Source organism: Podarcis bocagei (genome assembly GCF_964188305.1).
Source record: "Podarcis bocagei genome assembly, chromosome: 14".
In the NCBI taxonomy this organism is placed as follows: domain Eukaryota; kingdom Metazoa; phylum Chordata; class Lepidosauria; order Squamata; family Lacertidae; genus Podarcis; species Podarcis bocagei.
This window is the reverse complement of record NC_138139.1, coordinates 46,380,213-46,394,030: the sequence shown is the minus strand read 5'-3', so window position 1 is coordinate 46,394,030 and position 13,818 is coordinate 46,380,213. Positions and strand designations below refer to the sequence as shown.

At 47.6% G+C, this 13,818-nt stretch overlaps 3 protein-coding genes across 9 annotated transcripts in view; 2 read left to right on the top strand and 1 right to left on the bottom strand.

Annotated features, from left to right (window-relative positions):
• The window catches only part of ARPC1B (actin related protein 2/3 complex subunit 1B), a 27,802-nt gene extending 16,250 nt beyond the window's left edge, over positions 1-11,552 (top strand). For all 7 annotated transcript variants that reach the window (XM_081169682.1, XM_081169680.1, XM_081169681.1 and 4 more), the window contains 3 exons: positions 3,178-3,377; positions 5,646-5,736; positions 9,977-11,552. In XM_081169682.1, the coding sequence (XP_081025808.1) occupies positions 3,178-3,377; positions 5,646-5,736; positions 9,977-10,015 (330 nt within the window). In that variant the 3' untranslated portion in view covers positions 10,016-11,552. The remainder of the gene's footprint in view (positions 1-3,177; positions 3,378-5,645; positions 5,737-9,976) is intronic.
• BUD31 (BUD31 homolog) overlaps positions 1-13,818 on the top strand; it is an 83,253-nt gene that overhangs the window by 46,937 nt on the left and 22,498 nt on the right. The gene's annotated exons all lie outside the window — the stretch shown is intronic.
• The window catches only part of PDAP1 (PDGFA associated protein 1), a 20,365-nt gene continuing 17,849 nt past the window's right edge, over positions 11,303-13,818 (bottom strand). Inside the window, exon 6 of the mRNA XM_081169777.1 lies at positions 11,303-12,207. Coding sequence (XP_081025903.1) covers positions 12,149-12,207 — 59 coding nt within the window. The 3' untranslated portion in view covers positions 11,303-12,148. The remainder of the gene's footprint in view (positions 12,208-13,818) is intronic.

The following is a 13,818-nucleotide window of genomic DNA, read 5'->3' as shown; positions in this document are numbered from 1 at the left end:
CGCCCCCGCCACTTAATGGATCCAAATGGTTTCCAGAGAGTGGTAGGGGGTGCTCTATCCCATGTTGATGGCCTTTCAGCTGATTCCCTGGTGGCCCGCTGGAATGTGGAGTTAACCAGGGCTATTGACTGTTTGGCTCCGAAGCGCCCTCTCCGATTGCATGGAGCCCGGACAGCCCCGTGGTTTTCCACGGATCTGAGGGCAATGAAACAATCGTTGAGACGGCTAGAGCGCCGGTGGCGGATAACTCATTCCGAATCTGACCGGACACAGGTTAGAGCTCAACGTCGAGCCTACCAAGTGGCGATAGCGACGGCGAAGAAGAATTTCTTCACCGCCTCTATTGCATCTGCAGAAAACAGCAGCAGGAGACTTTTTCAGGTGGTTCACAATTTAGCGGAACCACCTGCAACATCGGGGCCCAGTACGGGCCACATGTTCTCCTGCAATGATTTTGCAAAGTTTTTTGCAGATAAAATCGCCCAGATTCGGGAAGAAGTAGACTCCACCGTGGGAGCAGGGCCGGGGCGGGAGAGTGCTAGAGTTCTGTCTAGTCAAGTTGAGTGGGATCAATTTCAATCTGTTACCTCCGAGGATGTGGACAGGCTGCTTGGACGAGTGAAACCAACCACCTGTCTCCTGGATCCTTGCCCATCCTGGCTTATAAAAGCTAGCCGGGAAGGACTGGGCGATGGGCTTCGTGGGGTGGTGAATGCTTCCCTCCGTGAGGGAGCCTTCCCAGACCCGCTGAAAGAGGCGGTTATTAAACCGCTTCTTAAAAAACCATCTTTAGATGCGGCCACGATGGCCAACTATCGCCCAGTCTCAAATCTTCCATTCCTGGGCAAGGTGATTGAGCGAGCGGTTGCCGAACAACTCCAGGCATGCCTGGAAGAAGCGGACCATTTGGATCCCTTCCAGTCGGGATTCAGGCCTCATCATGGGACTGAAACTGCCTTGGTCGCACTGGTTGATGATCTCCGGCGGGCTAGGGACAAAGGTGAGAGCTGTTTCCTAGTTCTGCTGGATCTCTCAGCGGCGTTTGATACCATCGACCATAGCATCCTTCTGGACCGTCTTGAGGGGCTGGGAGCTGGGGGCACTGTCATACAGTGGTTCCGCTCCTTCCTCCTGGGCCGTGTTCAGAAAGTGGTGGTGGGGGATGAGTGTTCAGACCCCTGGGCTCTCACTTGTGGGGTGCCTCAGGGTTCTGTCCTCTCCCCCATGCTTTTCAACATCTACATGCGGCCGCTGGGAGAGATCATCAGGAGGTTTGGGCTGGGTGTTCATCAGTATGCGGATGACACCCAGCTCTACCTCTCTTTTAAATCAGAACCAGTGAAGGCGGTGAAGGTCCTGTGTGAGTGTCTGGAGGCGGTTGGAGGATGGATGGCGGCTAACAGATTGAGGTTGAATCCTGACAAGACAGAAGTACTGTTTTTGGGGGACAGGAGGCGGGCAGGTGTGGAGGATTCCCTGGTCCTGAATGGGGTAACTGTGCCCCTGAAGGACCAGGTGCGCAGCCTGGGAGTCATTTTGGACTCACAGCTGTCCATGGAGGCACAGGTCAAATCTGTGTCCAGGGCAGCTGTTTACAAGCTCCATCTGGTACGCAGGCTGAGACCCTATCTGCCGCGGACTGTCTCGCCAGAGTGGTGCATGCTCTGGTTATCTCCCGCTTGGACTACTGCAATGCACTCTACGTGGGGCTACCTTTGAAGGTGACTCGGAAACTGCAACTAATCCAGAATGCGGCAGCTAGACTGGTGACTGGGAGCGGCCGCCGAGACCATATAACACCGGTCTTGAAAGACCTGCATTGGCTCCCAGTACGTTTCCGAGCACAATTCAAAGTGTTGGTGCTGACCTTTAAAGCCCTAAACGGCCTCGGTCCAGTATACCTGAAGGAGCGTCTCCACCCCCATCAGTCTGCCCGGACGCTGAGGTCCAGCGCCGAGGGCCTTCTGGCGGTTCCCTCACTGCGAGAAGCAAAGCTACAGGGAACCAGGCAGAGGGCCTTCTCGGTAGTGGCGCCCGCCCTGTGGAACGCCCTTCCAGCAGATGTCAAAGCGATAAACAACTACCTGACATTCAGGAGACATCTTAAGGCAGCCCTGTTCAGGGAAGTTTTTAACGTGTGATATTTTACTGTATTTTTGGTTTTTATGGAAGCCGCCCAGAGTGGCTGGGGAGGCCCAGCCAGATGGGCGGGGTATAAATAATAAATTATTATTATTATTATTATTATTACAGTCCGCAAGTGGGCAATTGCATTCTTCCAACCAGTGCTTTTTTTCTAATAAAATGTTTAGGGGTACTTTCATTTTCCAACTCCTATTGAAATACTGCCCCTCAATGAGGCCAAACTTAGATTCACAAAATGTTTAAGGGTATGCATACCTCTGCGTACCCCCAGAAAAAAAGCACTGCTTACAGCCAACACACAAGCGCATCCACTAATCTTTGTAGTGACAGTATTATGACCTCTAGTGGTGCAGTTGGGCAATTTCAGACTCTTGACTTGAATTCTCTTAATGCTGCTGCCCTGGCCTCTTTAGATGGTAATAATGTTTGTCCCTTCACTTAACTTCAAAATATTGTCAGCCATGCCTGGTGCATTTGGAACCCTTCATACTCATTCTGCAGATTTCATCTCTGTTAATCCTCGGGGTCAATTTCCTCCCCTGTCTTCTGTTGCTCCCCCTTGCGGTGTTATCCAGATTGTAAGCCCCTTGGGGCCAGGGACTTGCTCTATTCTGTTCCTTGCAAAGTGGCATGTACATAGATACAGTGGTATCTCGGGTTAAGAACTTAATACGTTCTGGAGATCTGTTCTTAACCTGAAACTGTTCTTAACCTGAGGTACCACTTTAGTTAATGGGGCCTCCTGCTGCCACTGCACCGCCACCACACGATTTCTGTTCTCATCCTGAAGCAAAGTTCTTAACCCGAGGTACTATTTTTGGGTTAGCGGAGTCTGTAACCTGAAGCGTCTGTAACCTGAAGCATCTGTAACCCTAGGTACCACTGTAATCTCATAATTATCGTACATTTTTATTAGTGGCCTACCCTACAGGGCTGTTGTGGGAGGAATATTGAGAGCGCTTTGGACCCTTGGGAGTGGACGTTGCTGATGAAAAGCCTCCAAGGCCCTGACCTCTGCTTGCCTCCCCCCAGGGCCACGACTGCTGTCCGATGCTGTTCACCTATGACGAGCAGCAGGGCTCGCTGAGTTTCGGGGGGAAGCTGGACCTCCCCAAGCAGGGCGCCCAGCGTGGCCTCACGGCTCGCGAGCGCTTCCAGAACCTGGATAAGAAAGCCAGCTCTGACACCACCAGCAACGCCACTCTGGACACCCTCCACAAGAACAGCATCAGGTAAGTTCTTCCGTGGGCTCTGCCCCTCTGCAAATTAAACAAGATAACATTGCAGAACCGCAGCTGCAGGCGTGCAAGACCAGATCCAGCCTGATCTAAGAGACCCGCCAGCCGCTGCAGGGAAAAGACTGCCCCAGCTCCCCTGTTCTGAGACTTCGGAAAGCCGTGACCAGTCAAATGACACTGGGATACATGGACTGGCTCGGTAGAAGGCAGCTCCGTACGTTCAGTGGAAGGGTCATCCTTCCCCAGTTCTTGTTGAGATCCTCTCTGAATTCACCAGGCAATGGGGCAGATCTGGTATGAAAGAAGGAAGCCCAAACTTCAGGGCCTCTCGTCCTGGAGCCACATGGCTGCAAAATTCTAGGGCAACTAAACCAAATTTGAGTCGCACATCTCCAATTGATTCATGTTTTGTTGTCTACGTTTCAACAACCCCAAAGTTTGGGAGTTGGTAGCTCAGGTGTTGTAAAGGTGTGGTGATCTGTCATGGAACAACCCCATTCAAGAAGGTAATGGTGGCTACCCAGACCTTGTTGCTGGTTGCCAAGGGGGCCCCATGACTCTTCAAGCTTCAGGGCCCCCAAAATGTTGGTCCGCCACTAGACATAAACTGCTTGAATCCTGGGAGGACAGAGGTTGGGTAGATGGCATGTTTGGGAGGCAGGCAATTTACCTGCTCTAGATGGAGTCTAGAAGGAGCAAGTGCGTGTATTGGAGGTGCTCCAAGATACATCTTTGACACCAGAGGGCACTCCTCTATGGCTAGCAGTGCCTTTTACCAGCTTTGTCTGGTTCGCCAGCTACTGCTGTTCCTGGACAGGGATAGCCTGACCACCTTAGTCCATGCACTGGCAAACTTGAGGCTGGATTACTGTAATGTGGGGCTGACCTTGGACCTGGTGCATAGGCTCCAGCTGGTGCAAATGCGTCAGCCAGACTGCTAGAGGGGACATCTGGCCCAGCAGCATGTGACACCTGGCTACCCATTTACTACCAAGCCAGGTTCAAGGTCCTTGTATTAATTTACAAAGCCCTGAAGAACTGAGGTCCAGGGAACCCCAGGGACCACCTGAACCCTGACATCCCAGCTCCATTGCTGAAAATGCCTGCAGGAGCGTCGTTAGTTGGTTTTCCAAGTTGGCGAGGCTCATCTGACAACAAGAAACTAAGATCCTTCAGGGTCATTGGCCCAGTCCTGTGGAACTTTCTGCCAATAGAATTGGCAGGTGCTTTCTGTTTCAACTTTCAGCTGCCTGCTGAAAACATTGTAGGCAATAAAAAATGCACCTTCCCATTATACAGCCGTACCTTGGTTCTCAAATGGAATCCGTTCCGGAAGTCCATTCGACTTCCGAAAATGTTCAACAACCAAGGCACAGCTTCTAATTGGCTGCAGAAGCTTCCTGCACCCAATTGGAAGCCGTGTCAGCTGCGTTGGACATTCGGCTTCAAAAAAATGTTCGCAAACCGGAACACTCACTTCTGGGTTTGCGGTATTTGGGGGCCAAAATGTTCGAGTCACAAGGTGTTCAAGAACCAAGGTATGACTGTATTGTTAGCCAAATTTCTGAATTTCCTGATGTAAGCCAGGCCCGTAACTCGGGAAAAGATCCTACCTCATCCAGGTCACTATCTTGGCTGAGCTGGGCTGTGGTTCAGTGGTAAAAAATCCTCTTTGCATGCAGAAGGAAGGCCCCAATCCTTGGCATCTCCCAAGTAGGGCAGGGGGAAATCCCTGTCTTGAGTCCCTGGAGAGACAAAAGATGTGACTCAATTCAAAGCAAGTTTTCATGTTCACTTCTTTGGGGGTAGAATTTCCTAATGGGGGCGTGCTATGGTGGAAAAGGCCCCACCCTTAGAACTATCCCCTGCCTTTGGTTTGACAACCCTTCGTCCTCTGTAAAAAAAAAGGTAAAGGACCCCTGACAGTTAAGTCCAGTTGCAGACGACTCTGGGGTTGTGATGCTCATCTCGCTTTACAGGCCAAGGGTGCTGGCGTTTGTCCGCAGACAGTTTTTCTGGGTCATGTGGCTAGCATGACTAAGCTGCTTCTGGTGCAACCGAACACCGAAACCAGAGCAGCACATGGAAACGCCGTTTACCTTCCCACCGGAGCGGTACCTATTTATCTACTTGCACTTTTGGGCGTGCTTTTGAACTGCTAGGTTGGCAATCATCCTCTGTAGTCCCGTACAATTTCCCCTCTGCTTTGAGCAGTCCTAGTTTGGCAATTAACACCCACAGTTGTCTTGTCTTCCCTTTCAGCCAAATATCTGTGATTGCTGGTGGGAAAGGCAGCTGCTCCAAGTTCTGCACCACAGGAATGGACGGAGGAATGAGCCTATGGGACATCAAGGTAAGCAAAAAAAGGCTGGGTGGGGAAGATGCAGTTTTTGCCCTAATAGACTAGTGGTCACACCATTTGCATTTAGTATGTGAAGATGCTCACTAAGGAGTTGCGCCAGAGGAAGACTTTGGATGGTCACTACAAAAAGCATCACCTCCTAATGGCAAGGATGGGAAATTGTTTCTTAAGCCTGAGGGGCCACATTGCCTTCTAGGCAACCTTCTCAGGGCCACATGCAGCTCAGACCTTGTGTCCCTCAGACCTTGTGGGGGGCCGGACTATATTTTGAAAAATAAAATAAAATGAACGATTTCCTATGCCCCAAAATAACCCAGAGATGCATTTTAAATAAAAGGACACATTCTACTCATGTAAAAAACACCAGGCAGGCCAAACAAATAACCCAGAGATGCATTTTAAATAAAAGGACACATTCCGCTCATGTCAAAACATGCTGTTTCCCAGACCGTCTGCAGGCCGGATTTAGAAGACGATTGGGCTGGATCTGGCCCCCGGGCCTTAGTTTGCTTACCCATGGTCAGGAATAACTTTCTGAGAGTAAGAGCTGCTTGACAGTGGGAACGGGCTCCCTCAAGTGGTGGTGGACTCTGGAGTTTTAAAGCAGAGGTTGGATAGCCACCTGTCACAGATGCTTGGGTTGAAATTCCTGCATTGCAGGGGGTTGGACTAGATGACCCCTGGGGCTTGCGGAGAAAGTCTCAAGGTCCACAAAGGGATGCATTCAGCTCCTGCACCTGAGGTTTCCCACCCCTGCTCTCTGGAAACAGCCCTTAAGAGGTTTAATTAAATGGACCCATGCCCAACTCTTTACCTTCCTTTGGGATTGCTTCTTTTTTAATTTGGCAAAGTCTTTAAGAAATAAACTTCCTGCAATCTGAAGCCATGAGACATACACAATGTATGCTCCCATTGCAACGTGATATATCACGCCTGGGATCAAGCTATTATTTTCGGCACGTCCCCAGGGCTTGAATACACCCTGTAGGATTTGTCTCCACTGCAAGCTGCTGAAGTTGTCAGGTTTCAGGCTTTGGCCTGGCCTTGCATTAGTCAGAGGGAAGCAGCTGGTTTGGGGAGTCACGAAAAGGCACCAAATGGTTTCAGTTGTTACTGCTGGTATTTGTACTGCCAAGTGTGTGGGATTTTCTACATCTGGGGTCTCTGGGTTGCGCCCAATGTTTTGTTTTGTATTTTTTAAAAAAAATATTAAGCAAATTTAGCAAATCAAATTATAAATCAAATATAACCAATTACATTTCCCACCCCCTCCCTCTCCCACCCTCCAAAGACTTCCCTCAGCTCCCCTCTCTGATTTGTTCATACATATTATTCTCTGCATGTTATAAAGTTGTACATATCATTATCTTATCTATCCTATGTTCTACTAAGAAATTTGTGGATGTTTATTCAAAACCTGCCAAGGAGTCAAAATCCTTCTGTTGTCTTTTTAAGTAGTTTGTAAATAGTTCCCATTCTTCCTTAAAGTCACAGTTGTCCTTCTCACGCAGTTTGTGTGTTAACTTTGCCATCTCCGCATAACTCATCAGTTTTTCTTGCCGTTGTTCTTTCGTTGGGATTTCCTCACTCTTCCATCCTTGTGCTAACAATACTCTTTGCCGCTGGGGTTGCTCCCAATGTTAGTCCTGCTGCAAGCAGACTCAATGAAACCTAAATAACTGTTGCTGCTCCATTAATTTCAGTGGGTCTACTCTGAGGCCCTACCTGCACTATAAAGCAGTATCGTACCACTTTTAACACAGTCTTCCTGCTCTTGGAACTATTCCTCTCCTGTCTGATGACCCTTTGCCCACTGTATTGGGCGTCCAATCCCTGGGAGCCCTGACCAAAACTCTGGACAGCTGCTATCCTTCAGCGCAACAGTGCAAAACATGGTCCACCTTGGGATAAGGCAGCTTCCAACGTCCCATGTTTAAAACTAAGAGAAATGAATATTTGGGCCAAAATCAGCAGTTGCAGTTTTTGAATTCTGGATGTTGTTGTTGTTATATTGCCCTTTATCCGTAGTTCTCAGGGCGGTTCACGACATAAACATACAAGCTAAAAAATGCAAAGAACAATGGTCAAACTTGAAGCTTTCCTTGTTAGGTCGAATTGCTGTTATAAAGATGAATGTATTGCCAAGAATGTTATTTTTGTTTCAATCATTGCAAATCTTGGACAAAATGGACTGTTTCAAGAAGTGGCAGAGAGACATTTCTAGATTTGTCTGGCAGGGCAAGAAGCCCAGGATAAAATTTAAAATATTAACTGATGCAAAGGACAGAGGTGGATTTGCCCTGCCAGACCTTAAACTTTATTATGAATCAGCAGCATTCTGCTGGCTGAAAGAATGGCTGCTTCTTGAGAACACAGACATTTTGGATTTAGAAGGTTTCAATAATGTTTTTGGGTGGCATGCATATTTGTGGTATGACAAGGTTAAAGCACATAAAGCATTTAAAAACCATATTGTTAGGAAAGCATTGTTAAATGTTTGGATAAGATATAAGGACTTACTTGAAAATAAAACCCCAAGGTGGTTGTCACCGATGGAAGCAAAGGCTCAGAAAAAGCTCAATATGGAGGCCAAATGGCCGAAATATTGGGAAATTTTGGAACAAGGAGACAAATTGAAACTGCAGAGTTTTGAGAAATTAAAAGATAAAGTGTGAGACTGGCTTCATTATTATCAGATAATGGAGGCATATAATTTGGACAAGAAAATTGGCTTCCAGGTGGAAAAATCAAAATTAGAAACAGAACTGCTAGAACCTAAAACTAAGATTTTGTCAAAGATGTATAACTTGCTGTTGAAATGGAATACTTAGGATGAAACGGTGAAATCTGCTATGTTTAAATGGGCACAAGATGTTGGACATAACATTATGTTTGCTGACTGGGAACAGTTGTGGACCACAGGTATGAAATTTACGGCATGTAATGCCTTAAGAGTGAATATTATGAAAATGATTTACAGGTGGTACATGACACCAGTCAAGCTTGCAAAAATCTATCACTTGCCCAATAACAAATGTTGGAAATGTAAAGAAACTGAAGGTACATTCTTTCACCTTTGGTGGACGTGCCCAAGGATTAAGACTTTCTGGGAGATGATATATAATGAAATGAAAAAGGTATTTAAATATACCTTCTTGAAGAAACTAGAGGCCTTTCTCCTGGGCATGGTCGGCCAATTGGTGCCAAAGAAGGATAGAACTAACTTTATGTATGCCACAACAGCAGCAAGAATACTTATTGCAAAGTACTGGAAGACACAAGATTTACCCACTCTGGAAGAATGGCAGATGAAGGTGATGGACTATATGGAACTGGCAGAAATGACTGGCAGAATCCGAGACCAGGGAGAAGAGTCGGTGGAAGAAGATTGGAAAAAGTTTAAAGACTATCTACAGAAATATTGTAAAATTAATGAATGTTAGAATGATGTTGGATAGAAACTAAGTGGTTTATAGCTGTAATGTTATAAGGGAATATGAGAAAATGAACTATTAATAGGTAAAAATCTAATGTTACAATATTTTAAGATTGAAGACTAGGATAAACAAAGAGGGGAGGGATTTGCTGAACTAACAAACTGAACTGGAATACAGAAAAGGGAGGCGGGAGGAGGTCCGGGAAATAAGCAAATGAAAGATAAGTCATTGAAAGATTGAATTGTTTTTAACTATTTTTATTTTGTATTTTTGTATTTTTCTTTTGTAATATTTTGAAAATCTTAATAAATATCTTTTTTAAAAAATGCAAAGAACAAAACAAACCAATAATCGCCCCCTCCCACAACACATTAGAAAGGGCTTCAAATATCAGCAAGCCAAAGGCCCAGTTGAAGAGGGTTGTTTTCACCTGATGCCTAAAGGTTTATAATGAAGGCGCCAGGCAAGCTTCCCTGGGGAGAGCATTCCACAGACAGGGAGCCACTGCAGAAAAGGCCCCGTTTTCGTGTTGCCAAATCTCTCATGGAGGGGGCACACAAAGAAGGGCCTCAGAGGTTCGGTTCATATGGAGAGAGGCGGTCCTTGAGGTATTGCGGTCCTGAGCAATACCTTGTGAATATTTTCCATTCACAAGGAAACTAGTCCTGGAGCAGGTGTTTCAGTGGCTCTGTTTGGCCCATTTCTGGGTGTTTTGACAATCCTTTAATGACTTTTTAGGTTTTCCTCAGCCAGAATGCCATTTTTCTTCTGACAAACCTGCGTTTTCATTTCAGAGCTTGGAGTCTGCTATGAAGGGCCTGCGGATCAAGTAGAAAAGGACTGAAGAATTATTCATCTCTGCAGCGCTTCCGCCTCCCTGGAGTCTTGGGGGGTGGCAGGGCAGAAGACCCCCCGACTACCAGCTTTTGCTTCCTTACCCGATACAACCTGCTTCATTCCTGCAATCCCACATACCCAAAATGACAATCCCACCAGCTACAAGTTGGGCAGATTTTCTGTGTCGCCAGTGGAAAACAGGTTGATAACTGTTAACAGTGTTCAATAAAGAGATGCTGGTCACAGTTAGCATAGCAAAACTTCTATCTCCCCCTCTCCTACCACCAGGAGAGACCTTCAGCACAACCCTAACCATTTCCAACTGATTAAAAGTAAATCCTATTGAATGGTTATTTTATCTTTAGCAATGATTTCCACCCATTTTCTGGGGACAGGCATTAAACTAACCAGCCTGTAATTTCCAAGATTGTCCCTGGATCCCCTTTTTAAAATTGTGTGTTACATTTACTGCTTTCCAGTCCTCATGTATGGAGGTTGAGATGAAGGACAAACTGCCTATTTTTGTTAGCTCAGCAGTTTCGCATTTGAATTTTTTAAGAACTCTCAAGTGGCTGCCATCTAAACCCGGTGACTGATCACTTATCTCCACCCCCCACCCCCCGTTGGGCCTAGAATATTATCTCTCAATGCCACTATCTGCCCTTGTTCCCCAGGCCACTGGGATCCGCCTCATCTTTTCTTTGTAAAGACAGATGCCAATAATTCATTCAGCTTTGCTGCAGCAGTCTCCTCTTCCCTTGCCACGCCTTTGACTCCCTTGTCATCCAAAGGTGCAGCTGCCTCCCTAGATGGCTTCCTGCTATGAATATAGTTAATAACTTGTTGTTGTTGGTCTTCGTGTTTTCAGGAGGGCTAGTATGGCGCCACTGACTTGATAGCCAATACTAGTTCTACTCAAGAGTGGACCCACTGAAATTGGACTCAACAGGTCCAATAATTTCACTGGGTTCACTCCCAAGTAGAACAACCCCATCTCTTTCCTGGGGTAGTTTTCTGTCTGCAGATATGTTTTTATGGAGAGGGTTTCTCAGACCTAGACCACTGCCATAGTTTGAAGCAGCGCTGGCCCAATTCGAATAGACTAGGCAAAGAGTGGGGGACAGAGTTGGCTCCTTCGTTCCCACCAGTCCCAGCTTGCATGAGCCACAGTGGCTTCTGCAGGCCCATGTCCCGCTTCACTGAAGGCTTTGGAACTCATTCCTCAGCGCCAGCAGGGCAGGCCAGCCACAGTTGCTTCTACAGAAGACAAGGCACGGAAGGCGTTTTACGATAATTTAAACTTTATTCAGCCAAATATACAAGTTTTGCTTCCAATTTGCACCTGTTCCAACATGTTACACAATCAAGAAAAGAGTTCTCTGGTTTTGCAGGGATGTGTTTTGTTTTCGCAGTTAAAAAGTCACTATCAGAGGAGAAGGGAAGAAATTAAGGATGGCTTCTTTTTTAAAAAATACAAATAAAAATGGGGAGAGAGAAGGGTAGAAAGTGGAAATAAAAAGACCAAAACAGCCACACGGTCCAGAGCCAAATGTGTTTTTATTTCTTTGCTGCTCCACATTCCAACCCCGCAGGCCATTTTTCAGACGAGTGCCTATCGCAAACACGCACCCGCGCCAGCATTTTGGATTTGCGCCTGCATGCCAAGACTACCAATCCCACTCCCCTCTCTCTTTTGGCCTCGCTGAAGCCGTATCTTCCCCCGCCCCCTCCATTATCGCTTCAGCTTTTTCCTGCTCCCCTGGATAGGTAATCTCGAATTTGAAAGACAGCAAAATCGTTCGGTTTATAGCACCCCCTCCTGAAGCGGCTGTGCGGGAGAATCGCTGCCCTGGCGACTCCCGCGTTCAAAGGATTATAATAGCTTGCCCACCCACCCCACTGATTCCCACCCTGGCCGCCCACCCCTCCCCACCATGGAATTCTGTGCCCAGATGAAGATGAACACGCTGCTGCCAAGTGTCTCTTAGGAGGGAAGAGGACGCCGGTCACGGCCGTGCTCTTCACGCTGCGGCGTCGCCCCCTCTGTGTGTGAACCCTCAAAGAGTGCCCAGCAGGCGCCAGCCAGGCACAGTTCCTGGGAAGTTTCCCTCCTCTCTTGTGGCTGGCGCTTACTTGTTAAGGGACAGGGACTGCAGTCTTTTGCCTGCTGAGGATGCTTCGTCTTTAGCTGGTGGGTGAAAAAGGCGGAGAGAGAGAAGCAGGTTTATAAAAGCTAACCAGGCATTGCCTCGCAGGGGCTTGGACCATGTGACCCCTTTGGGTCCCCTTTCTACAGTTCTGCATAACCCCCCCCCCCCCGCTCCTTTGGCCTAGAATCAGGTGCTGTTGAAACCTGCCAAACCAGCTACAACTCCTTCTCCTTGTCCCCCACCAAAAAACCTTCTCTCTCCCCTCCCCCCAAGCCTAGACTCTTTAAGGTGCCATTCCTTGAAGCCCCACTTCTTGGCTGCTTCCTTCACCTTACGGGGGCCATCAGTTTCCTCTCTTTGGGACTTCTCTCAAGCAGGATCCCGCTGCTGGCCAAGGCTTGGATATTGGGTGGGAGGGAAGGCAAAGGGAAGGGGGCACCTAAAGGCAGGGGTCTCCAGAGAACGCTCATTCCAGAATTAGTCCCATCTCCCCCCCCCCCCAGTGTGTATTTCTTTTCTTTTTTGGTCTCTCTCTCTCTCTCTGTGTTTTTTGAAAACAAATGTGGAATGGCAGCTGCGTTCCTCCCAGTGACCCACAGCCTCTTTACAACCATAGAGGCTTTGCGCTTGTCCGTAGTACTGTGTACAAGTGAGATATTGTGGAGAAAGTTGTGCCCATCTCAATGCTGGGGGTGGAATTAACAAAATATGGAAGCAGCACCAATGATCTTCAATAAAAAATAAATACAGTATTTTTCGCACCACAGGACGCAGTTTTTCCGTCTTAAAAACTAAGGGGAAAAGTCTGTGCGTCCTATGGAGCGAGTGCAGGGGGGGAGGCAAGCAGGAAAAGCCCCCAAGAGCCACACACAAGCTTCGCGCGGCTCTTGCGGGCTTTTCCCCAGGAGGGAGAAGGGACTGACACGGCCAGTCAGTCCCTTCTCCCTCCTCTAGAAAAGCCTTGCGCAATATCTCCAGTCGTGGGAGGCTGTGCAAGGCTAAAGAGGAAGCCCGGGCAGCGAGTGCGATCCATCCTGCTCGCTGCCCGGGTTTCCTCTTTTGCCTAGCACGCCTCTCCAGCCGCGGGAGGCTGCACAAGGCTAAAGAAGCCAACTTTTTAAAAATCTCTCTATCTCTACCTCTTTTTCTTTTTTTGTCCTTTCTCCACCCCCTTATTTTCCTCTGGATCAGTGTTTTTATGTAGATTAACGTTTTAGTTTGGAGGGGGGGGGGGAATATTATAAAAAAGGAAACTTTGCAGCTTTTATTTTAGTATACAATAAAAACAGATTAAACAAAACACAAGAGAAGGAACTAGCATAGAAGAAGAAGAGAAAAGGGAAAGAGGGAGGATACAAAGCCATTTACCAGAGGTAGATCTTAACCCTTGCCTCACCTGGGAGCTTCTTTGGGCAGGAATTCCCTCAGCTTAAGTGGGGTGAGGGAAGTGTGGCAGGTAGGGGGTACCTACCTAGACAGTGAAGCCACATGTCTCTCCAATGAAAATTGGGAGTGGGCATTGTGTGAAGTGGCTGTGGATCTCCTGCCGCAGAAGTGTAGGACTGTATAGAGTTGGGAGGTCCACCCGAGGGTCATCTAGCCCAGCCCCCTCACAATGTAGGAATCACAGCTAAAGAACGCCAGGCAGA